Below are 27,032 nucleotides of genomic sequence, written 5' to 3'. Positions count from 1 at the left end.
TATTTTTGATTTATATATTAGGTCCTTACATATGAAATTGGCGTTTTTCGTACTGGCCAATTTAATCACGAATTTCTCCTCTTTGGTAAGGAATTCCAAATTCAAATTTGTACAGCTATAGACTCATGTATCTGTGGTTCGATGACCGTCATTCGTTTGTTTTTTTTCTTCTGTTTTTTTCTGTTTGTGTCACTCATTTTACAAAATGGAAAACTAAAAATATCGCATTATTTTCGAGTACGAGTTCTACGGTGGCACTAGTGCTGCGGAAACGACTCGAAGGGTGAATGATGTGTATGGCGGTCGTGTTGCAAAAGAAAACACAGTTCGTTTTTGGTTCAACGTTTTCGTTCTGGAAATTTCGATCTGCAAAACAAGCCCCGTGGACGGCCTGAGACTCAAGTTGATAATGAAGAGTTGAAGGCTATTTTGGAAGCGGATCCATCGCAAACCACGTCCGAGTTAGCTGCAGGCTGCGATGTTAGTGATAAAACTGTTTTAATTCACTTGAAGCAAATTGGGAAGATTAAAAAGCTTGAAAGGTGGGTACCTCACGAATTGACTGAAGCAAACCGGCAAACGCGCGTCGACTGTTGCGTTACATTACTAAACCGGCACAATAATGAAGGTATTTTAAACCGAATCATTACCTGTGATGAAAAATGGGTTCTTTACGATAATCGGAAGCGCTCAGCGCAATGGTTGGATCCTGGCCAGCCAGCCAAATCCTGCCCCAAGCGAAAATTAACCCCAAAAAAGTTACTTGTAAGCGTTTGGTGGACTAGTGCCGGTATTGTTCATTACAGTTTTCTCAAATCTGGCCAGACTATTACGGCTGATGTCTATTGTCAGCAATTGCAAACCATGATGGAAAAGCTAGCGGCTAAACAACCTAGGCTGGTCAATCGCTCCACGCCACTGCTGCTTCACGACAACGCTAGACCACACACTGCGTAACAGACGGCTACTAAATTAGAAGAGCTTCAATTGGAAAGTCTAAGACATCCTCCGTACTCCCCGGACCTTGCTCCAACAGATTACCATTTTTTTCGAAATTTGGATAACTTCTTGCAAGGGAAAAAATTCAACTCCGATGGGGCAGTCCAAATCGTCTTCAAAGATTTTATTGATTCCCGTCCGACTGGTTTTTTTAGTAAAGGGATCAATGAACTACCTATAAGATGGCAAAAGTGCATAGAAAATAATGGTTCATACTTTGATTAATTAAATATATTATATTAAAAAATATTCGACTTTTTTTCCTCCCATACAAAACGCCAATTTCATATGTAAGGACCTAATATGTACATTTATTTGATTTTCTTACAGTGAAGGAAAACATTAAACGTTATGTAATTCAAAGATATGTGTGAAGTCGACCCGCACTGGGTCATCGTGGTTGATTATGGTCTAGTCACCCCTAACTTAGGCTAGGCAGAGCCCCTCAATGGAGACGTATGGGCTGATGATGAAAGGGTTTACATGTATGTAACAAGTTGAAAATGCGAAAAAAATTATCTCACATAAAATATGTAAATGACACGTTTAAAAATAAATTACTATTTGGTATCTGTGTAGTTTTATCTGGCAATACTCAATCTGTTTTCAATATGTTTTTCAGTATGGCATTACTTGCTTAAAATAATAATCAATTTTAATTGAAAATCTTGTCCTATTTATTCAAATTCAAATTACCTCACCGTGTCATTGTATCGAAATGCTTAAAAAGCTACTGAACATAACTCTAATATGCGAAAGGATTTATATAATATATATGAGCAATTTTTAGAAGGAGGTTTTACTAATCCAAAAAGGAGAAGTATTATGCTTCACGTCAAAAGTAGCTGATTTTAATAATAACAATATTTGAGTCTAGTTAATAATTAAGAGTCTAACATTTCTGACAGCAAAATATTACTGTTATCTGTTAATAACACAAACTATTAAATAAGAACTTAGAAAATACTTTGTGACATTTCCGTACACAACTCGAACTATTATTATTACCAGAATTTGATAATCCTTACATAATACAGGTTGTGATTACGTATAGGTCTTGTCTTACTTGGAACTTGAAGCTGTTCTAGTTTTACCTAAGACAGACGAGATCACATGTGCGTAAGAAACATCAACTCAGATATCACATAGAGCTGTTCTTTTAATAATATTAATTTACTTAGTTTTAAACTAAGAATAAAAAATATTTTTTTTTTCCACATTAGTGCTATTACGCAAAAATAAAAACTATTGACCAATTTTAATAATTTAAAATTTGACTATGAGGCACTCTTAAAAAGATACTAGACCAGTAAATAAGCAAAGCGTATAGACATTTTCACATTAAGCATATAAAATTTTTGTTTTCGCAATTTGGTAGTTTTATCATACTCATTATAGTTCTAAACTTTCTTCCATTTGACAAGGTTTGCACCGCGGTTCCGGCCGTGCTCTGGCATCGGGTTTCGCCTCTTTTGCACCAACTAACATATAAATACCATAACTTACTTATCCCGATACACTCACTTGCAACTCCTCTCACGTACAACACGATTTACTTAAAAAAATGTTTAGTTTACAATATGTAAGTTAATAAATATTTTTAATGAATTAATTAAAAGGCTTAATCGAACTCCACAATTCAGAAACTAAGGTTTTTTGATATTACATTTTAAATCAAAAGAACATAAAATCGATTTTTTAAACATCTTTTAAATTTTTAAAATATTGTCGTTTTATGAAATCATAAACAAATTGTTAAAAATACATTATTCTGTTTTCTCTAGTTCTGAAAAGTATTTAATTTTTCTTTCAGATTTTATGCGCCTTAATCCTCATATCAAATTATATCCAAATAGAAAGTGCAGGGCAAAAAGAGCAAAAGAAAAGAGACGCTAGCATCGGCGTTGGTTACGGCCATGGAATCGGCATCGGCCACGGCGGCGGTATTGGAATCAGCTCTGGAATCGGTATATCATCTGGCATCGGCTATGGCAGGGTAATCGGCGGCGGCATCGGCAGCGGCATCGGCAGCGGCATCGGCGGTATCGGTGGTGGAATCGGTGGACTTGGCGTAAGTTCCGGCGTAGGCATCGGTGGCGGAATAGGCCAGGCAGCCGCCCTTGCTGCCGCTGGCGTACCGACTCGCCACACGTACTCAGAGATCAACAACGGTGTCGCTATCCCCGTACCCCAGCCTGTACCAGTTGGTGTACCACGAGCGGTTCCTGTCGCAGTGCCAGTAGGAGTACCCGTGGATAGACCGCGCCCAGTGCCTGTGTCGGTACCGCAACCCGTACCGCATGTAGTTACGAGACCGGTAGCTGTACCAGTTGACCGACCTGTACCGTACCCGGTCGCTCAGCCTGTGCCGGTGACCGTGACTCAAGGTGTTGGTATACCGGTACCGCAGCCCGTACCGGTTGGCGTTCCCGCTCCTGTGCCAGTCGGTGTTCCTCAACCTGTAGCCGTTCCCGTTGGAACTGTTGTAACGAGTGCTGGAGGTGCAGGCATAGGTGGAGGGCTCGGAGGAGGTTCTATTGTTGCATCTGGTATCGGCGGAGGTGCTGTAATCGGATCGGGCTATGGCGGAGGCGCTGTAATTGGTTCAGGTTACGGCGGAGGTGCTGTTATTGGTTCAGGTTACGGCGGAGGGGCTGTTATTGGTTCAGGTTACGGCGGAGGAGCCGTTATCGGATCAGGATATGGAGGAGGCGCAGTTATTTCTTCTGGATACGGAGGAGGCATTATTTCTAGTCACGGAGGTCACGGTTATCTTGAATCTCATGGACATATTGTAGACCATCATTGAAGACTTTCATTAATTAGAATTTTAAGTCCTTAATAGATTAAATTGTACCAAATGCTCAATTATTATCAGTTTGGGTGAAAACCCCAACACAGTTATAACCAGTACAGATATTTAACGGTGTTTTATGGGCGGCTTTAATATAAGTTTACTTTTCTGTTCTTAGAAATAAATGTTTTAAGTCAATGTCAATGCATTTTTATTACGAAGCATCTTTTTTACCACACAACTTTTTATCAAGGTACTTAGTTATATCATACTCTTCTATCCGAATATACACGAGAATAAGGAAGACATTTTTTACTTTTGTCATGATTAAAAGCGTAATTTTTTCCTGCGATAAGTTTTTACTCTAGGAATAATTTTTAATGCAAAAATCAGACAATTTACAGAAATGAATTCGCATGTCAATTAAGGTGATTAATTGTTTAAAATTTACAGAATTAGGTTATCTAGTAACTTCCAAATTCTATTTACTTAACTAGTTCCTACGTCACAGACAAATATTGGCAAAATTATTGTTATCGTGTTTTCTTTCTAATTTGGATATTGGTTTTCTTGATAGCGCACATTATCTAGTGCGTGATTAGTTGGCCGTCGATAACGGACTATCAGTGTTCGAGAAGTCGTGGCGGCAGCTGATTTATAAAGTAGATTTTTTTATAAATAACTCAAAAGTGAAAGGTCAAAGCAAAATGGGTGCCAGTGAGTTTGTTTTGTTTAATTACTGTGTTTTGTTTATTCGTAATGAGTATTGAGAGAAGATAATAAATTATGAATCATTGTTTGTTTGTTTATTTAGTTTTACATAGTTTGCTTCTTTTCTTTCACTTTAAGTTTTCTGTTTTGATCTTCAGAAATATATCGTGAGTAGTTTTTTCCTTTCTTCTTCTTCTTTTAATTAATAGTCGACTCCATCGTTTTTTCGATGATTTCGCCAACGTCAAGGTTGAAAGTAAATTAAAGTGTAACTTAAATTTTTAGCAAATTACTTGGTAATAATTAGTTTATATTTATTAAGATATATAGATATATAGACATAGACGGTTCTACTCACTTAGGCGTTTCTTATCATTTCTGAAACTAATTTCGACAATCTAATATATAAAATTCTCGTGTCACAGTTTTCGTCACCGTACTCCTCCGAAACGGCTTGACCGATTCTCATGAAATTTTGTGAGCATATTCAGTAGGTCTGAGAATCGGCCAACATGTATTTTTCATAACCCTCCCCCCCATTTTTTAAATGCGCGCGGACGGAGTCGCGGGCGACAGCTAGTATGATATGTTTTTTATTTTTTTTATAATAATTTAAATAAACAAAATCAAAGAAAATATGTGGACATTGAAGTATAAAATTGTCTATTTTCAGAATTTCCTTTCTCAATGGAGAATATACCAAGACAGAAACGTTTCGGTTGCTTCTCGTTAAAAATTGGATCAGTTTTTTCAGCGCTTGTTATTATAGTAAGTATTCTAAATACACTAGTTATTTTTTTTTTATACTAAGTAAATTAGCAAACTGGTTTATTTAGCATTTAGGATTTACTTCAGTACAACCGACAAAGTAATTTCAAATTTCTTTAACATTGATGAAGAGCTTTTGAGTAAGAAAGAATAGAGAGAGAAAACACTTCAGGATAAAGGGAAGGGAAAGGAAGTAGTCAGCAATTTTTCAGTCATCGATTAAAAATGCAGAAGTAAACAAATATTTAACACCAATTAACCTTTCAATATAAAAGAAGTTCTATTTCTTTTTTGCAATAAGAAGAAAAAAGAGACTAGACTGAGAGAGAGAGAGAACTAAATAAAATATGATTTAAAAGAATTAAACTATTTAAAATTATTTTTTTCAGATATACTCTGTGATGGCTATAGCACAATGCCTGGCGATTCTAAACGTGCTGCCGTCAAACCTGTCACAAGATGAGTCAGAGGTCATCGCGTCGTACGGTGTCATTATTTTCATCACTATCGTTCATGTCACCACTTTTATCATCACCTCGCTTATGCTTGTTGGTGTGTTAAGGGTAAGAGATAAATATTATGTAACGTTCTATAGAACCATCTTTCACGTTTACTAGTTAAAAAGTAATCAACTGAAACTGTTTTATTCCTAAAAATGTTTTTTATCCAGCATTAAATGAGAACCAAGACAGTTATTGTCACGATAATAGACTACTCGAATTAAAATGCAAATTGTTGACTGAATTTTTATAAGGTCTTCTCCAGACGGAGAGAACAATAAACTACATAATACATAACGTTTTATAGTCATTTTGAGGATGATATATCATTGAAGAAGTCGTAGTAACCTAGAAAAAAGTCGTAGTAAGCAGCGTTTTGACATTGCATGCAGCTAGAACTTTTTCATTAAATTAAACTGGCCACCGACTGATCGTAATTGAGGAATAAGATAAATTGATAAAGTAATCCTCCTACCTTTTTGCAATATCAAAAAACATATATGTATAACGGCGCGGAACGATTGTTAATTTTGGTTGATTAAATTTACTATCAAATGATGATTTTTGGTGTTGGCAACATTTGGTTGGTTTAAGAGCGGGCAACCCCAAATGGATGTAGGTGTGTCGAGTTACTGATATTACGCGATTATTTTTTCATTATCTCTGATGTACGCAAACCCATATTAGAGGATAAAAATCACAATGACGGTCCGCCTTCGGGATTGACATCCACCTCTCTTAACTCCGTCATGTATTTAAAAATGTAATGACTTCCATTCCAGGAGAAAGCAAACTTGATCCGTCCATGGCTGGTGTGGACGACTGTGCAGGTGATGACGTCAGTTTTCATGTTTATCTTCTGGAGTACACTCAACGTCATCATACATTCCGGCGAAAATTCCTTGATTCTTTACGTTTTCGAGTTTTTGGGACTCAGTAAGTATTTCATAAGTCTTGAAAACTTTCTTCAGCCATCTAAAATTTATGAAGTCACCAAGTAAGATGAAGTAACTAACTAAGCTTAGAGTAGATTAAGTTATAGTAGGAGCAATAGTTTATGTTTTATAATATAAGGTGGCAAACGAGCAGTCATTAGAATTCGCCGAAATACCGAAACAACCGCGACGCAGACACCTTCAATTCTTGATGCGCTGCGGTGGGAAGAAAAGAGGACTACAATAAGGCTTCCGACAAGCACACCTATCCGCCGAAACACGGAATTACTTCCACTTCACGCCTGTTTTGTGTGCTCGTGCACCGGCCGAGTCAGCCCATTCGTGCATTATATGTTGTTGTTGTTGTATAACACTGTTAAGTTTCCATAACACCACGACTAGAGCTTACTTTGTTTATATTTTGTATGAGAAATCAACACTAAGGACTGTTAAAATACGCATTTAACGATTATTAATTGACATTTTCAGAAGGAAACCATATTTATGAGCTTTTATTTTTCCAGCACTTCGTTTCTACATGTTAATGTTGGTGGCCAGCTACTATAAGCAGTTAGAAGAAGAAAAAGATGAGACGGAACGACTAAGAAATATTCTAAACCATGAGATGTGGTATAGTGCAGCGTGATACGATGATAATATGGCCGCCGTACACGGATAGCTTTAAGCAGATGTTTCCAATAATAATTTTAGCGATGGCGACTAAAAAATCCATCCGTATAGGGAACGTTAATTACTGACTGGCTTAAACTGTACGTGTAAGGTGGCCTTTATATTCCAAACATATTGTGATACTATCCATGCGAAAATCCAATTTCGTATTGTTTTGAATTATAAGAACCAATTTTTTTTTAAATGTTTTTTTAAGCGATTGCGTCCGTCTAATTACCTATTTGTTTTTTTAATTCCCTTTAAAATCGTAAACATAAGTGAAATTAAAAAATCAATCTTAATTTTATTTGGTATATTTTTAATAATGTCAATAAACACTTATATATCGTTAATTATTTACAGACATTAAATAACATTTTATATTCATTTATTAAAATAAGTATTTCTTTAAATATAAAAATTATCATTTATTAATCTTAAAAGGTAACTTTTATATTGTTAAAAGAATTATATAATAATAATAAAAGTTATTTTTTTATATAATTTTCACAAAATAACTGATAATAGAATTTGATGTTCCTCTGTTTAAATAATTACGGCGTTCAATTAATTTACATACCCATTTTGGATTTCTTAAACTATCTAACCTTAAAATAACTCGATCCTTGTTAAAAATGGTACATATTGTTGCTATTATAAGGCAATACAATGCCAGTACTTTATTCTGTTGATAAAATAACAATTTACACCTTATTTTACATCTTATATATTTATGTAAACTCTTACTACATTTGTACAAAAAAACTTATTCTAGTAATCTAGAAGTATATCTAGGCGGGATCTCTGTCTCTGGTGTACTTGACTGTGCCGTCTCTCTCCATCTTTACGATTGAACTCCATATCAAGATGACCAGGTAAATTTGTAACACTGAAATAAGATAGAATATACAGTTTAATTATGTTTAATATTTAGGTGAACAATTTGAATATTCAAGTGCTATCAAGCATCCATATCTCTGTCGTTATTGTACTCTATGTAAGATAGGTACTGGTCCTCTAAGATCTTATTGACACCACTTTGTTCTTAAATCAAGGCATCTTTCACGCAGTCTTTCTATCTTTCCTAAATTTATCCCTACCGGTGTACCCCTCTACATTCACATTTGAAGTATTATTAATTATTTTCTAATATATTTTTATTAATATAATTAATTTTCTGTCGAAAGTTTTAAGAATAATGAAAACCTACACAATTTTTCTTTACTAGATATCGTCCGCACATCCATTGGCATGGAATTATAAGAAAGAAACACTTTATCGCTTGGAGATAGGATAATCTGTGATCCAAATTTCATTCTAATCCTTTCACCCGTTCGTAAGTTACGTGTAATAAACATCCGTCTATCTAAAGTACGTATTTATAATATTAGTTATAAGAGACTAACAGTCGCGTACACAGTCATTAACTGATCACTAAGTGAGCTGCTCAGCGTAGATTTGGTTAAGAAACCTAAACAACTACTCAGTTAACCGTTAAATGAATGCAAAAGTAAACGTTGATAGATATAATGCTTTAATAAGATAGAAATATGATTCACTGACATCGTGAAGATACTGTTCATGGATAAAATCGGCAAAGGAAGAAGTACGACGTCCAGCAGTGGATAAATGCTGGTATAATGGTAAAGTAGAGTTGCTTACTTAATTGGAAGAGTATGAGGAAGAGCTCCCCTGACGTCTCTCTCGTGAGGAAGGCGACACTGTAGACGAAGCCGATAACAGAGAAGACAGTCTCGAAGTACAAGTATACTTTCATCAGCAGTACATGTTTCTGGAAACAACAAGTGATCTTTGTATCTTATTGTCAAATAAGATTCGTTTAGAAACCGTTTGATCTTCAACATATTTTGTATGTTCCTTTAATATTACTTACATAGTTTCCACAGTTAAGGACGCTTGTAAAATAAAATATACGACATACTTATTATTTAATTCTACTAAGATTAAAAAGTAAATCATTAACACATTAATTTAATTTTTTTATATTAAAAGGTGGTAACCGAGCAAGCGGCCATTTGAATTCGCCGAAATGACAAAGCGACCACTGCCCATACACATCCGCAAATGTCGATGCGTTGCCTATTAAATTGACGGAGGAGTAGACGCACAAATTTAATAAAATGACGTAACTTCCTATGCATCTCCTCCTCCAACAAATACACTTCCCTAAAGACTAAAATGAGACATTCATTTATATTGGATTCAACCATTTCCCAATTCTAAAAGACATTATTATCCTCATATTGGCTGTAATCTCTGCTTATCCCTCTGGGTTATAGGCGTGCGTGATCTTTTTGTTTATTATATAAGCTATTCATTGATAGTTACCATATGCAAGGCGACGATGAATATAACGGACATTCCTATCTCAAGCACCAGCGCGGTGGTGTCTGCAATCAGTCGGGGCAGTTCTGACGCATCCGTCACGCCGTTGTTGCGTATGTAAGAGATGTACATTGACAGTAAACTAGTCACCACCACTGTCAGGATCTGGAATTAAGAAAATAACCAGTTAATACCCTAGTTCCATATTTCTGACGTCTGAATGTAGTAACAATAGTCTATACAATTAGACAATTTCTTTGAATTTGATAAAATAAATGCAGGTCTTTGTTGTCGAAAATGACCAAATTGATTCGAATACATTCTATATATTGACTCCTATATTTAACAAAATCTATAAATGATCACTAAGTGTGGCTCTTTGTAAAGCTTTAGCATCAGAAACTTACAGTAATTTACTACTTAAGTAGTCCTTATTTTTTTTATATCATAAGGTGGCATACGAGTAAACAGCCACCTGGATTCGCCGAAATGGCGAGGCAACCGTTGCCTATAGATATCCGCAAATGCAGATGCGTTCCCTTCCTTTAATCAACGGAGAAGGGGACGCACAGAAAGAGGATATTTCTCCTTCCTATGCGTCCCCTCTTCCGCCAAATCCACTACCCCTTCCCATCCTTTTCTAATAAGAAAAGGGTGGGAAGGGAAAGAAGCCTTCAACAGAAATTCAAAGTTCATTAATCGATGAAATTTAAAAATGTACATAATATTATTATTTTTTAATGTTATTTCCTTTATAAGATCTTCTTTGTGTTATTCATGATTTGGTACAGATTCATCAGTTTGACAGGTTACTTCTAATATATAAAATTCTCGTGTCGCGGTGTTTGTGGTTAAACTCCTCCGAAACGGCTTGACCGATTCTCATGAAATTTTGTGACCATATTGAGTAGGTCTGAGAATCGGCCTACATCTATGTTTCATAACCCCCCCCCACATTTAGTTTTTTTTTTAATTGCGTGCGGACAGAGTCGCGGGCGACAGCTAGTCATCATATAAAAAGTGATGAAGGAACGTTTCTGTCGCATCTATTGTTATAGTACGCGATAATTACACTAACGTTTGCATTATATTTCATAATTATTAATTAAGGTAGCAATTACTCTTTTGTTCTCGTAAACATATCGTGAAATTAACGATTCATCGTTGTCTTTGTTGCTTTGTTCAAATGTTTTTATGTACAACGAGAAAATTAATCAAGCAAAGTTGACACTAGCAAACATAATTTGTATTGTTAAGTGATAGTTCGTAATTACGAAAAGGTCCAAGAACAACTATATTTAAATACTAGCATTTACCCGCGACTTCGTCCGTGCGGAATAAAAAATAGAAAACGGGGTAAAAATTATCCTATGTCCGTTTCCTGGTACTAAGCTACCTGCCCACCAATTTTCAGTCAAATCGATTCAGCCGTTCTTGAGTTATAAATAGTGTAACTAACACGACTTTCTTTTATATATATAAGATTTGATCTGTCATACGGTTAGGTTGCTATATATACTTCATCTCTTATTCTGTTTTTTTTTTCATAAATTATTTAAAAAGTTAGTATTTTTCTATGTGTTCTTAGAATGCTAGAGCCAAAAATGTCCACTTTTTTAAGTGACATTGTAAACAGGGTGTATGAATTTCAAAGTTTGTATGCACTTACAAGGTTCGCATAGGCGAAGACCACTAGGCCCTTTCTCAACGGGAAACAGAAGCAGCATCTCGTCAGTATCGGTATCTCTATAGAGTTACAGATTTTCTCCCTGGAAAGTAAAAAAGAAAACAGTGTTACCACCAGTAAAAAAATTACACAGGAATACGTAAATTTCGTATTCTTGCATAAAATATTTTTTTTAAATATTAGTTGCTCAAAAAGTAGCATATTGCAGGGACATATAGCGTCCGGGATGTATTACATATACTTGAGTTTTTCTTTACATTTTCCGAACTCGTGCGTTCTCTTTCCTTACTGTCAAAATAATGTATATTAAATAGAAAAAATCAACCACGAAGTTTTTACAAAAAAAAAAAATCATAGAAGTTTTTATGATTCATGCAAATATTTCTAAAAAGAAGCTACTAATTTGTTTGATTTAGCCTCGGCTCGGGTAGACATTTGTCGGAACTCTTTGCAATGACAGGTTTTCCGCACTCGTAATGAAATATACTATATCAGCATAATTACTTGAAAATTCTTACTTTACGTGCTAAGACTAGCATATAAAGAAAGAAAATGGTGTAAAAATTAAATATTTAAAAAAATACTAGTAATGATTATTATTTTAAACTCTGTAGCTATAACATATTGTTATCTGTTTGAAGTAATAAGAAATTATTTTAAAAATGTAGTCAAATCACTGCAGGCTGTTATCAGTCAGTTGTCAGAATTGATGCAAACAATCAGAGGATGTGGTTTTCCTGTGATAGTACTTATGGTGTCAATGCATTGCCTACTACTACATTGCTGTGACATTTTGTAACAAGTTGTTGACGAATATCTTGTTATCTTTATATCCATTTATTTACTATCTATATAATACTTATTTTATATAACAACGAATTTTACTAATATTATAAACTAGCTTTTACTCGCGACTTCGTCCACGCGGAGTAAAAAAAATGCACACAAAATAAAAAAGTCCGTCTCCTAGTTCTAAGCTACCTCCCCATAAATTTTCAGCTAAATCAGTTCGACCGATCTTGAGTTATAAATAGTATAACTAACACGACTTTCTTTTATATATATATAGATGTGAATATTTAGACGAATGGATGGATGTTTGTTTGAATCTATCTCTGGAACGGCTCTGATCTTGATGAAATTTGTCACAAATCTAGATTAGTATGGAAGAACACATAGGGTATTATTATTTTTTAGTTCTGCACGGACGGAGTCGCGGGCGACAGCTAGTTAGGTAACAAAAGTGACACAGTAGTGGAAAATTGTCGGTAATGCAATAATATGCATACAGTAAACAAAGACGTTTATCAGCAATAGACATTCAACTTGCAATGACATCAAATTATTTAGCCAAGTTGCGCTACGTCCGACAACACGAGTAATTACTTATCGTTATTTCAAAACATCTGCAACAACTGTGTTACTAAATAACCAGTTACTAGCATGTGTGGTAAAAATATAAGCGTAAAGCGGTTAAGACAAGAATATATTATTAACAACGACATTTATAAAACATCGACGAACGTTATCTAAATGTTACAAAACATCTGTTGCTATCTTATTTTAGTGTTATTTCAGAATATATTAATATGGGAAAACAAAGTACAATTTTATAATCAGTATTTTTTTATGATTAGTAAGATATAACAGTAGTAGATCCCACAACAACAATATTTGTTGGATGTATGAATGAGCCGACTCGCTCGGTGAAATACCATAACCACACAGAAGACAGGCGTGAAGTAGCAATTCCACGGTTTGTCTAATGAGTGTGCATGTCAGAGGCCTTATTTTCTTTTACGTTCCTTCCCCATCATTTTCTTATATAGAAATAATGGGAAGAGAAATATCCTCTTTCTGTGCGTCAACACAGGCAACACAGGATCTGCAGTTGTCCATGGACAGCGGTCGCATCGCTGTTTCGGAGAATTTAAGTGGCAGCTCTTTATGTGGTCCATATGGATAGATTGTGTGAAAGCGGATATTTGAAATAAGTAAATGCAGATATGACGACTGATATAGATGTGTCGAAGAGTTCATATTGCGCCGATTCATAGAGCAAAAAGGGCAAGAAGACCAGTTGAATGCTTAGTAGTAGTAATTATAGCAACTCTCTTGTCACTTGCACCAAAAACTACCAAAGTGTGATAATAATACTGACATCTTTAACGGTGAGCAAACTGCGAATTGTGCCGTAACATCTTCGTAATTACGGGTGTATTTTACTGTGGAAATGCACTCCCTAAATAACTTTATAAACAATAGACAAATCTGATTTAATCAAAAACAAAGAGAGGGAAGACTAGAAGAGATATTCTGGTTATGTACGAATGTTTCTAACATGCACGATAATGATGTCGGTGTTTTTTTTTTAAAAAAAAGGTAATCCATTTGCATGTAGAACATTTGTGAGTTACCGCAACAAATGTCGAGGCCTTAATAATTTTCCATACGTTTTATCTAATCAACTTTATTACTCTTTTGTTTATTTAGCAAATAAGATTTGTTAGTTCAAGGTATTTGCCTAACCGTAATAATTTGCCTTCTTTAACTTCGCTTTAAAATTAAATATGAGTAATAATTTCATTTCTTATAAGTTAACTGATTAATTGATACTAAATCCCGTTGTGGGGAAAAAATTTTTTTCATTGCAATTTTTTTCTATATTTTCGAGTATATCCTAAAATAAGAAAGTATTACATTACAATTTAATTAGTTTGAATTACAAAATATATTCTTTGTTTTATAACGCAGATAATAGATGGCGCTTGTCATCTATAAGTCTCAGTGAGTCGTATTTTTTTAATAAGCTTAGATTACTGATACTTGCAACAGTGCGGTGAACAAGTAGCGATATGTTACGTTCAAATGTTATGTTTCTTTCTATTTAGTTCTTAATAAGTTTAAAGTGGGGTCAGAGGGGACGCACTGAAAGGTAGGCAATGTATCTGCAATTGTGGATGTCTAAGGGCAGCGGTCGCCTTGCTATTTAGGCAGACTTAGGTGACCGCTTACTCGTTTTCCACCTTATGATATAAAAAAGTTAATTAAAATTAAATGCGCTACTTACATTATTTATTTACATGTTGCATAATTTTTCTTATCACACTGCATTAAATAAATTCGTAATAGCTGTTTTTGAATTGATTCAATTTGTAACCGTCGCAAGAAATAGTGCTGACAATGTGTTTCCTTTTAAAAATATGTTCATTAGTATTCAGGTCGTGATAAAATAGTATGGTCAGGTGTTTTTTGCAACACAATAATATCACGTATTCAAAAACAAAAAAAAAACGATGGTCAAAGTTCGTGCAGATAAAAAACAACTGAACAGAGTTACGGTACAATTCCACTGATAAATAAGCATTTATATCCACATAGTTCTAAAAGTATGGCTCTTTCTAGTCAAGAATTTTTAAATTTTCAACGTAAACATTTCAAAATATTTTACTAGTAATTTTTTAAATGTGTCTACTTAATGTTTAAAATCAATTGGTACACTCAAATAAACACTCTCCTTGCAGTTCTAGTAGTAGTATAGAAACTCTTAAAGCTCACATCGTGACCTTTCCCACGATATCTCGCAATACTTTACAACCAAATCTATGGTTACGCGTGTTCATAGACGCAAGTCACTTAAAAAAAAACTTTTAATAACCTTTTTGCTGTCAGTTTTTCTAGAATAGCCTGAAGGCGCTTCAATCCACTTTTTATTACAAAACTGTCAACAGTGCGCAAAAGAATTAGTTACATATTTTTCCGCAATATGGCGACGTTATATGCTGATGCATTATTGTAGGAAGTCGTGACGTTACTATTTCTTAGTAACTATACGTTTTATAAAACGTCAACGTTTATTTTTACTAATAAAAAATCAACCTGTTTACTCTTAATATAAACCACTTGATTTATTAAGTTCTGAGGATATCAAAGAAGGTTGCATATCTTACTAATATTATAAACTAGCTTTTACCCGCGACGTCGTCCGCGCGGAATAAAAAAAATGCACACAAGATAAAAAAAAGTTCCTATGTCCGTCTCCTAGTTCTAAGCTACCTCCCCATCAATTTTCAGCTAAATCAGTTCGACCGATCTTGAGTTATAAATAGTGTAACTAACACGACTTTCTTTTATATATATAGATAGATGCGGGTGTTTGTTTGAAGACCTGAGTATCTCTGGAACGACTCAACGGATTTTGATGGTATTTGAAACAGATGTAAAACATAGTTTGCAAGAACACAAAGGCTACTTACGATTTTTTTATTACGCACGTACGAACCCGAGGGCGACAGCTAGTGTATAATATCTAAGAATATAGAGACGCTTGTTGTTTATCCGGGTCATAAGTTAACTTAGATATTGCGATGCGTTATCGCCACGAATTCTGATAATTCATAGGATGTATACAATTTGTAATAATTATTTACTAATCCTTGGGCTTATTGAATAAATTATTGTATACTTATAAAACTGTTCAGATAATTTGATACGATTTTTAATTACTAACGTATCGTTATTGGTTAACTACATATATAAAACATCTCACCCTATTGGTGGAAAATTACCTTTGAGTTCTTTCAGAAGATAAAAATCTACTAGTCTTCTAGTTATTTAAAAAAAAATGGGACCCTTCTGCAAGCACTTCCTTTCGATTAAAATATTTTTTATCAAAATCCGGAGTTTCGCGGTAGCACATATAAATAAAATACAGTCGAATTCATAACCTCCTGCATTTTAAAGTCGGCTAATAAAGCGATAGAGGTGTGATAGGTTTTCTATTTTCCTAGTCATGTTATAAATCTTTTACCCTTCCCACTCTTTGCTTATAAGGAAAGGATGTAAAAGGGATGTGTAGTAGACGTGCATAGGAAGGGGAATTATCCTATTTCTTGCGTCTCCTCCGTCGATTAAAGGTAGGTAACGCATCTGCAATTACGGATGTGTATGGACAGCGGTTGCTACGCTATTTCGCCGAATTCAGTCGACCGCTTGCTCGTTTGCCACCTCATAATATAAAAAAGAGGTTTATTCAGTTACCTTAAAACAATACTAAGTGTATCAGTAATTGATAAGTAATATAAAAGGTCGCGGATTTATTTGACACAAGTATGTGTTTATTATTTCTAATGTACGTCGTTACTTTCACCAGTCGAATCGCATCTTAACATCGGCTTAAAGAAAGTGAATACTAATGAAAGTAGTTCTTTTTGTACTTAGTATAGTTAATTCAAAGGAAACTACAACATTACAATGTATTACATTGACTTCTTATGAAATAAAAAAGTACCCACGACATTGTACGGGAACAAAATCTTTTCCTACAGTTGATCTTATTGTTAATATGCTTTCTTCAGGCCTGGGAACTGTTGAAGAGGAAACGATGTGGATAAACATCTCGGTCGCCTCTCTTCCTATCATATTCAATGTAAAAGGAAATATTATTATTTTACATGTTACTGTTTTCGATTCACATCTTCTGTACGTTGCAAGTGTGTAAAATTTGATGTAACATTTTGATACATGACACGTTTCAAACAAAAAATATCAAACGGACACTGGTTGATTTGCAATGACTTTTTTATTCAATGAAGGTAATATATTCAACCTGTTTGGTAGCACCAAAGAGGTTATAGTATACTAAACAATTAGAACGTACTGGCCACGCGCATGCAGCGCAATAATAAAAAAGTGAATCGTTTGTGAACATAATGTGATGTAAAATAAATAGAAGGTTATGGTGGCTAATGATTTCAAGATAGTTTAAGCTTGTATTTGTTTACGGATAAAGTCAAATGTCATATTAGAACCCACGGTAGTGTAATACGAGTACGCAGTCCGTTTTTTAAATAAATTGACTATTAGCTCAGTAAGTATACTTCAATGATGTAAAACTAGTTCACGTATAAATACAAAATTATCGAAGATTCTTCAGTTTGAAATCCGAATATAAATTAAGATAATATTATGTAAACATTGTTACGAATGTTCTTCAAATATACAATAATGATGTCAATGAGACAAAGTTCAAATATATGCGAAGGCAAAATATTTGTATGAATTCAAAAGTCTTAAACTACCAATGTAATCAGGTATCGTCTTCATTAATTGAGTTAGTAAATTTTACGCCTTTATTAATTAGAAAGCGACTAACTGGTTTAAATTATTCCAGACGAACGAAATCAGTTTTAGATTACAACTGGAAAAACTGCCAATTACAGCGTGACTTTCCTTTATTTCCAGTTTAAATCCAAAACTGATTTCGATCGCTGGACTGGAATAATATAAACAGATCATAACGTTCAGTAGTCCAGTGGCCAGACACATGCTGATGTTGATAATGGATTATTTGTTAGCGATTTTAACACTTTCAATGCTACCGTTTCGCCTTACAGACTTAAGTACGTGAAAATCGTTGTGGCATTGAACTTGTTAATCTTTATTTAAACAGTATTTGTACAAGCAGGATACTTATACGTCTTTAGTTATTCAACACAGGTAGTCAACGCACTTTCTCATGACCGTCATTTCTTGCCCTACTCGTTAAATGGGCCAATCTCTACTCTGACGTCATACGTCGTTTATACACCATTTTATTGCGGTGCTACTGCCACCAGCACACTGTGTATACCGTCCGTTTTTAATTTGCCCCAGTAAATCGTAGACACGGATAATTTTACTAACATTTATAGCTTTTATTTCACAAATTTTGGTTGGTTGCACTATCAGTGCTTGCGAGTCTGCAGTATTTTATTGACTGCACAGAAAATGACAGCTAATGAAGTGTCACCTTTAAGTTGTGAATGAATTCGCTCGGTATGTAATTATTAAAATCTTTACGATTTGTCTAAGAACATTAAGGCCGCGTACACATTTTACGGTGACATTAGTTTTCTTTAGTTGCCCATAAAACATTTCTTCACTATGGTCACTTTGATAATTTTAAACTCTATAGGAAGTGATATGCCCATGACAAAAGTTAAATGGACTGTTGTATGTCGTAAAGTCATTTCCGGTAGTCAATTGAGCTTGTGTTGACAAACTATTAACTAATTAATGAGCTCGTTGTTGTTAGAATGAACGTAAACACGAGTGGACAGTAACTGTCGTTATATTCATTGATTTAGAATACATGTACGTACGTATGTACGCATCAATTGCGAACGTCTACGGGCAGCGGTCGCTTCGCCATTTTGACGAAATCAAGTTGCCGCTTGCTAGTTTGCCAACTTGTAATATAAAAAAACATGTTTTAGAATTAGAACTAGTAAGTATTCAACTTCTTGCGACTTTTGTATTTTAAATTTAAAGTTTTGCAAATAAATTAATACAAGCTATTGTCCGCGACTTCGTCAGCGCAGAATAAAATAAGAAAGTAGCGTCTTATATTTCCGTGTACGTCAGCTCCCAGTAAAAGTTCCCGACAAATAAATCCATCCGTTTCAAAGATTACTCGAAACAAATGCGGATAAATCTATCTTCTAGACTAGAGTTTTACAGTTAGGTTCCACTGCCGAAACGTCCTCTATATACCATATAACATATACCTATCTCTGTTTTATAAGAGTAAATTATAGGAATGGAATTTTTATAAGAGAAATTCAGCAGTGGAATTCGTCAGTAATACAACAACAAAGTTGCAGTATCACAATTATTAACATGACATTGATTGAAGCTGTGGCTTGTAACCTTCAAAACTCATTGTTTTGCATCTGTTGTATAACTCGAGGCCCTGCAAGTGCGGGACGCATCCCGTTGTCCTTGAACACTTGGGTGGTCTCTACCAGTTTTTATGCGGTTTTATTTTAAAGGGAATTTAAGGATTATGTGAGGAGATATTTAAAGATGACAGAAATGCCTTTTATAGCGGTAAAATAAACTAAGACCTGTTATAAGCAGCATCCGAACAAAGTAGCTTTAATAAAATAATGTACTGAATTAAAAATATATTTAATTTTCTCTACGTGTACTCAATATGATCCTCTGTTATTTAGTAACGGCCATGTGACTCTTAGTTTTAAATATCTTCCACCAAACTTAATCATACTACTATTATAAATGCGAATAAATGGATGGATGGATGAATGGATGGGTTTCTTTGAAGGTATCTCCAGAACGATTCAACGGATGTTGATATTTGGCTCAGATGTAGAATATAGTAAAAAACACATAGACTACAAATTAAGTTTTTTTTTTAAATAATATTAAGTATTATTACAACGAATTAAAAACAAAGATAAGTGACGAAATGTGACATGTTTAATTATAGAGCAAACGAATTAAACCAGTACAACAAAATTACAATGGCGTCACATCGTAACTCGAATTTATCCAGAGCACCGTTACTTAGAATCGAATGAGTGTCATTTATATGTAAATCTCTATTTAGAATTATAAATATTCAAACAGATCTCAATTGTTTAATATGGTAATGAAGTAGTCAGTAACAGATGTTCAATAGAAACTGTTTAGCCGGAAGAGAAATGGTAAAAGAGTTAAAAGATTTGTCGATGAATAGAAAGGTAAAAATCGACATTTCACATGTTGAATAAAGTAATGGAAAGAAAAAGAAAGATTTAATATAGATTAAAATTATGGCTTATCTAAAAAGCTCTATATATCATTGATAATTTTTATGATTGAAAATATTTGTGTGTTAATTTTTTTGTATTCTTTCTTTCGAGTTAATTAATCAGTGTATACAATTTTTTATTATCTTTGTATACATTTCTTTATAATAAGATCAACTGTATAACTTTCATGACCTTGAATTTATACATTAAAATTGTAAATAATGTATTAAATTGTAAAATAAAAATACTATAAATAGTCTAACTTTACCTCTATGATGTCCAATTTTGTGAACTACATTTTTATTTTTTCACTGACTAATCTTATATTGATTTAAGCCGATTTTAAGTATTTCATTGCAATCTCTAATCTAAATTTTTTACCTATTTTGTCGAGTATCTCTAGGTTTGTGCTAGGAGTTGTTCACGTAGACGAATGTTGGGATGCGAACTCATGAACAAGATAATCGGATGTCTAATAACTTAAGTTATTAAAGATTATTTGACTGTTGTTTTTGGAACGAAGTTCCTTATCGCGCGTTGTGAAAGGGGGCTAGACGGAAAAAATTCTTACGAAAAGTTGTCACGACACTTTTTGCTATAGTAAATATGTTAACGACGAATGAGCGCTACTTCACCATGGCAACGACGTGACAATATATAACGAAAATTCATAGAAATAAAATGTACTTCTTGTGAAGACTTAAGTTTTTTATTCATAGAATAAACATTGGTTCCTTCACTAATTAATAGAAAGGAACTTCGTTCCATCCGGGTGTCCCTTGACACCTCTCAAGTTTTTTTTGTTGCATTATGTTTCCCGGGATCTGTGTATATACTGTTTATATATATCTATGTAATATACGGAAATATAAAACGATAATCATTAATATAGTTTCTTTAGCATACTATTACACTCGGTTGTAATGGCTACATCATGTAATGATCATAACCATCCACTACTTTGCCATCTTATGTAAGATATTCCGTAAGAGTTGCTGAACTAATTTTAACATCGTGGTATTATATTTAACTAACTTTACAACCGACTTCGTCCGCGCGGAATTAATAAAAAATTCCGCGCAGACGAAGTCGCGGATAACTGCTAGTCGAGAGTAATTTAAAAATGTATATTTTAGAATATTAACAGATGTCATAGTTCATACTTATATTATAAATGCGAAAGTTTAGATGGATCTTGATGAAATTTGGTACAGATGTAGAACATGGTCTGGAAGAACACATAGGCTACTTAGTAAGTTATTTTTACTCCGTGCGGACGGAGTCGCGGGCGATAGCTAGTTATGTAATATACCTACATAATATATTAGTAATTTCTAGAAACGTGAATAACGTGATTGTGATAAGCATTCAACTCTATTCATTTGTTTTAAAACTTGGTTCACACACGAAATCGTGCACCTCAGTAACACTTATTAACTGTCACAAAGTGATACTTCTTAGTTCTATTTACACTTGTGTTTTATATAAACAATGTTTATACAGTGTAAACTCTTTAAAACGAAACTCAAGGTATTGAGCATTTTTGTCGTTATAGAGAGTTATCGTTATATGGAGTGAACAAAAAAACAACCAATTAACAAGATAACATAATATAAACAATAATACCGATAATAAATATTTACTGTCTACAAATATGAACACATTTCTTCGTAATAGTGAATGGCGTATCGCTATAAAGAGTGTTTCAATATGTGGGTTTTAACGCAAACCGACCAAGTTGGGCTCACTTCAACGTTATAGGGTGTTTATTGTTATAAAGGATAACGTTATAAAGAGTTTACACTGTATATGAAATACGCTATTAAAAAAAACCTTGAATTTAATTTCAGAAATTGTAATGAAGTCAAATATTTGAATATTTACAATACCTATCGACAATTTTATATTAACGATGTTAATTTTCGAATCATTAAGTGTCTTTTTTAGCATTAGCTTTGAAAGACATATATTGGAAAACATTTAAAGAAATTAAACTCGGAAATTTTGTAAGTAATTAAAAAAATAAGAAAGCCTTATAAAGAGTTAAACTATAATTTGAATATTGCATGTACAAAATTTAATATTCTTATGTGAAAACTGTGATATTTAATAATGCATTAAGCCTAACGTATGGATACGTTCATGAACTTGACAGCCATCACGCTTCGTTGACGATGACGTCACATCTAAGTGTACACTTGAACAAAAAACCTAGGTATGCTGTTATCTCATACAAATCTATATTATGTTTTTATGTTTGCACCGAATATACAATATATGCTTCTATGTAACATTTCTTTAACATAAAAACAAAGTTATATGTAGAATATTACGTGCAGATTTTTTTTAATTTACTTATAAAAATTTTACGCAATAAGTATCTTGATAAAAATATTAATGTAAAATAATTCTCATATTACAAGGAATACGTATTTCTATTTAAAGAAGACATTCGTAATATAGATTAAAAAATATAATTTATTCAAATATTATTTACCTTCCAGAGTCTAAACTTAATGATAGCTTAATAGCAATTATTTAACACAAAACTGTATAAAAAATTGTTATGTTTATAAAGAAAATAGTTTTCGCCCGCGACTCCGTTCGCACGGAATTAAAACATAATAAGTAGCCTATGTGTTCTTCCAGATTATGTTCTACATCTATGCCAAATTCCATCAAGATCCACTGAGCGGTTCTGGAGATACTTTCAAACAAACATCTATTCATTTAAACATTAAGATTTGGTATAACATTTATAATTTGTTAATTTATAACTTAAAAACAATTTCTAATCATTGTTTTCATTTATAATTTTAAATACATAATGTAATACATAAGTAAATTACATGTTTCGTACAAATTGTTTAATAACTGTTTACTGAGTTATCTGCAATGTAAGGTCACAGTTAACTGGCAACTAATATGCCTGGACATTGTACTGAACAGTTAGTTAATTATACTTCATTTACAATACATCCATCTTAATAAGTATAACATTATATACTATGCCTAAAGACCGTAAGTAAAAATTAAAGGCTGCCATATTAATCTAATAAATAACCCTTGATTTATTAACTTTGCGGAAACATCAATTTAGGGCAAAATACCATGACATGAGCGTCACTACATAGAGCGTCGGTGGCTCAGAGGTTAAGCACTTGAATTGCAATCTGCAGGTCCTGGGTTCGAATCCCGCCATGTACCAATGTGTTTTTCGATTTTCGATTTACATATGTACATTTATCCGACGTTCTTACGGTGAAGGAAAACATTGTGATGCTGCATATATCTAAGAAGAAATTCAATGATATGTGTGTCAACCAACCCGCACTTGGCCAGCGTGGTTGACTATGGCCTAGTCCCCCTAACTTGGGGTAGGCTCCGAGCCCCTCAGTGGGGATGTATAGTGAGCTGATGATGATGACCATGACATGTCTCAATAAAGTATCACGTTTTGAATAACAATACTTAGTATTGTCTAAATGATATCATATTTGTCATTATCTTAAAAAAAACTGAGATAGTAATATGTTTTTTACAACAGAATTCAATGGAAATAATCATACTAATATTATAAATGCGAATGTTTAGATGGGTGGATGGATGGAATGTATTTAGAACATAGTCTCGAAGAACACGTAGGCAATTACGTTTTCTTTTAAATATTGCGCGGACATAGTTGCGGGCAACAACTAGTAAATTATTATAAATATTTCACTCATTGATATTGTTATTTATTGGTACTATTTAGGAACGTTTCAATGATACAAATATGTCTGTAATTACACATTTATAAAGGTAAAAATGTTTAGATAGAATTCTAATAATTTCTCATTTTTTTAAAATAACTGTACACGGGTTTAGGCAGTTCAACTCCTAAATACTTTGCTAGTATATTCTGATATACTTAATGTTAAAATAAATTTAGCATATTTTTGACAAATAACGAGATTATTTACTTTAGTAAGAACGTAGAACTTAAAACAAAATCGTAGTAAAACTACTTTTTAATTTGAACAACTCATCTTCGTTCAATAACTGTTAAATCGCTGAATTGAACGAATGCTCATTTCCTACGTTTTATTAGGAAAATGGCAACGTAGTTAAGAATTTAATCGCTTTACTGGCACAGTTGAAAACATAGTTTGAGACCAATAAAAAGATTGCCTCTGCCGATTTATTAAAAAATACAATTTCATACCTCTTATATTGCTTTAAATACTTGGATTTTTATTTCTACAAGCACGATTGTGCATCAAAAAGTTTGATAGGATATGTAATACTCGTCGATTAACTACTAAAATTTAAATAATTTGAAGGAAAATTCATACAAATATTATCATAATTTTAGACAACAAATGTGACAACACTTTAAAATTATTATACTAACTTTTGCCCGGTTAATCCGCGCGGTTGTGTGTAAAAAAAAACATAGTAAGTAGCCCGTGTTCTTCAAGATTATGTTCTACATCTGTGCCAAATTTCATCAACATCAATTGAGCTGTTTCAGAGATATCTTCCAAGAAACATTTATCCATCCATCCATCAATCCATCTAAACTTTCGCATTTAAAATACGCATTACCAAATTAATTGCATAAGCAACATAAAAATTTTGAACCGTTCAAAATAAACATGCCTTTATCTTTACTTAATTCTTAACCTTCTTAGTTATTCGAGCACGACCCTAGTGAAAACAATCTATTGTTAAACTTTGAAAGGAACGCATTGTTTTTTGCATTAAAATTTGTTCCATTGATAGTAATGAATTTAAGATAACTTCGTATGCTTTGAAAATACAAGATGTTTTTAATATTAATACGCATTTGAAATCATAAGAACACTGAAAACAGCACCGATTGAAGACATGAAAATATTATAAACGTATAAGAGTTGTGTAGTTATAAACTAAGCAAATTATTTACTTTAGCCAGTTTTTATAGTGTACTAGCTGGCGCCCACGACTCTGTCCGCGTGGAATTAAAAAAAAAAAACATAATAAGTAGCCTATGTATTCCACACTATGATCTACAATTATGCCAAATTTCGTCGAGATCTGTTGAGCCATTCTGGAGATACCTTAAAACACACATCCATCCAGACATCCATCCTAACATAATATTATTAAAATTTATATCGAAGTGTAATACTGAAGTCATTAAAAATCAAATTGTTATTAAATTCGCGTGCATTATTTTTACATTTAAATTTTGTGGAAAATTTTACTGTGCTAGTATACAAAATTAGAACGATTATAAAAAAAATATTATCATAATGTAAAAAAAAAATGATAAGGTAAATATGTTTAAATTAAATGTTGTGTGATAAAAATAATATTACCTAAGATCTTTAACTATCCGCACTTTCTTTATGGCCTAAGAATTTTTATGTCTGACGTGATCTTGAACTTTGTTCTCTAGACAGTGTTTATACTGTTGCGAAGTTGTTGGAGAAAGTTGCTTAGCTTGTCTCCTCTCCATTTACGTAAAAGTGTAACTATTAGAAAATCATAGGATTATAAGAAAAGATTGTTCACAATTAGAAAAAAAATGTTTTTAATATATGGTAATTAATAAAACATTTCTTTCCGAAAGCAATCTGGGCAAATTTTGCCATTTATGTTTATTTTTGTTCAAAACAAGTAATGATAAAAAAAGATAAATAAATAACAATCAATTTCTAATTGTTACAATAAAAAATTATAAATATAGTAATAACTTACACCTTAAAAACAAAAAATTAATTAAAAAAAAAAAACAAATCACTGGCAACTCACAACAACTGCCGCGTCGATTTTCGTAATTCTAAATTTAAAAACAATGAAAAAAAAATACCGCAATTTGTAATTCGAAATTAAAAAAAAAACTTTCGACGTAGTAACTTACTTCAAACTAGTTTGTACTGTGGCCGACATTTTCCCGCGCACTACCGACACGATACGCACTGCAATGCTGACTGACTTGCCGACATTGCCGCGCATAGACACGATAAAATCGTGCCATTATATCTACAGAGCTGCCAATGTTTAAATATGTTTAACATTAGCTTCATTTAATTATTAAAATGTGCGTTTTTATTTCAAAATTCTGTGACATTAAATCTGTTTGCTGACCGCTTACTTAATTATTTATTTACTCCATTATTCATAAGAAATTTAAAAATAATCTATTCCTCATTAGAATAATTTATACATTGAAAAAAAGGCAAACTTTCAAACATTGCAAAAGTAATTTTGTACATAAAAAACGTACACAAAAAAAATACGGTTCGTTTTTCTATTTAAAAGGTCATTTACATTTTATTATTGAAAGTAATTTTTAAATTTTAGTAATCAAATATTCAATTAATCTTCGGCTTCTCATTTAATATTGTTGTTGTGACAGCTCTAGTGATGTCTCATACCACCATTGACAAAAGAAACTTGTCCTTAAAAGCGAGAGTCGTGGGAAGAGCATTTTGCCATCTTTTGTTAACAATTGTCTTCTTTTCTGCAACAACTATTGAAATGAAGAGATGTGACATAAGATCTTTCATTAACAAAATTTGAATGACATCAGTGATAAATGTGCATAAACCTCCGCCACATTGTGACGTCATATCTGTCAAATGTTAGAAATAAAGTTCGAAAGTAGTATTTTAAAATAATATTTATTATAAATCAAATATTTTAACTTCAATTGATATTTACGTTATTTTTTTTTCTTTGCAATCAATGTAATTTAACTGCAATTTGTGATTCATATAAGAACACAGATGTATTTTTGTTGATGAATCAAACAAATAAATAAGGTCATAGAATTACATTCTTATTTGAACCTCATAATAACAATACACGAATTACTTATTTGTTTTTTTTTTTATTTTCATCATCAATATGACATTAATGACCTTAAGTGTCACACTGGTTTAGAGACAACAAAAGCAAAATATTCCTTCCTTCTTTGTTCTATCCTTCTTCTATTTCTCTCACTTTCTCTCATTGATTGTTCACCCACAATGTTACCATACTGACTTTTGCAAACCTTTAGATTGCTACACATTATAAATT

At 33.1% G+C, this 27,032-nt stretch overlaps 3 protein-coding genes across 3 annotated transcripts; 2 read left to right on the top strand and 1 right to left on the bottom strand.

Moving 5' to 3' along the window:
* The first annotated feature begins 2,483 nt into the window (after window positions 1-2,483).
* Window positions 2,484-3,991, top strand: LOC106711977 (glycine-rich cell wall structural protein 1). The gene is made up of 2 exons (XM_014504413.2): window positions 2,484-2,581; window positions 2,813-3,991. The coding sequence occupies exons 1-2, from the start codon at window positions 2,564-2,566 to the stop codon at window positions 3,806-3,808; spliced, it is 1,014 nt and encodes a 337-aa protein (XP_014359899.2). The 5' UTR covers window positions 2,484-2,563; the 3' UTR covers window positions 3,809-3,991.
* A 320-nt stretch (window positions 3,992-4,311) lies between these two features.
* On the top strand, window positions 4,312-7,560 carry LOC106711955. Its single transcript, XM_045680980.1, has 5 exons — window positions 4,312-4,510; window positions 5,178-5,272; window positions 5,662-5,835; window positions 6,555-6,708; window positions 7,232-7,560. Exons 1-5 carry the CDS (start codon window positions 4,501-4,503, stop codon window positions 7,351-7,353), a joined length of 555 nt encoding a protein of 184 aa, XP_045536936.1. The 5' UTR covers window positions 4,312-4,500; the 3' UTR covers window positions 7,354-7,560.
* A 358-nt stretch (window positions 7,561-7,918) lies between these two features.
* Window positions 7,919-25,979, bottom strand: LOC106711976. Its single transcript, XM_014504412.2, has 5 exons — window positions 25,870-25,979; window positions 11,392-11,491; window positions 9,726-9,887; window positions 9,039-9,168; window positions 7,919-8,265 (listed from the first exon to the last, which is right to left on the bottom strand). The coding sequence occupies exons 1-5, from the start codon at window positions 25,962-25,964 to the stop codon at window positions 8,168-8,170; spliced, it is 585 nt and encodes a 194-aa protein (XP_014359898.2). The 5' UTR covers window positions 25,965-25,979; the 3' UTR covers window positions 7,919-8,167.
* Between the last annotated feature and the right edge of the window lie 1,053 nt (window positions 25,980-27,032).

Source organism: Papilio machaon, chromosome 14, assembly GCF_912999745.1.
Source record: "Papilio machaon chromosome 14, ilPapMach1.1, whole genome shotgun sequence".
NCBI classification, from domain to species: Eukaryota; Metazoa; Arthropoda; class Insecta; order Lepidoptera; family Papilionidae; genus Papilio; species Papilio machaon.
The sequence above is the reverse complement of the archived record's forward strand: the minus strand, read 5'-3'. Positions and strand labels throughout refer to the sequence as shown.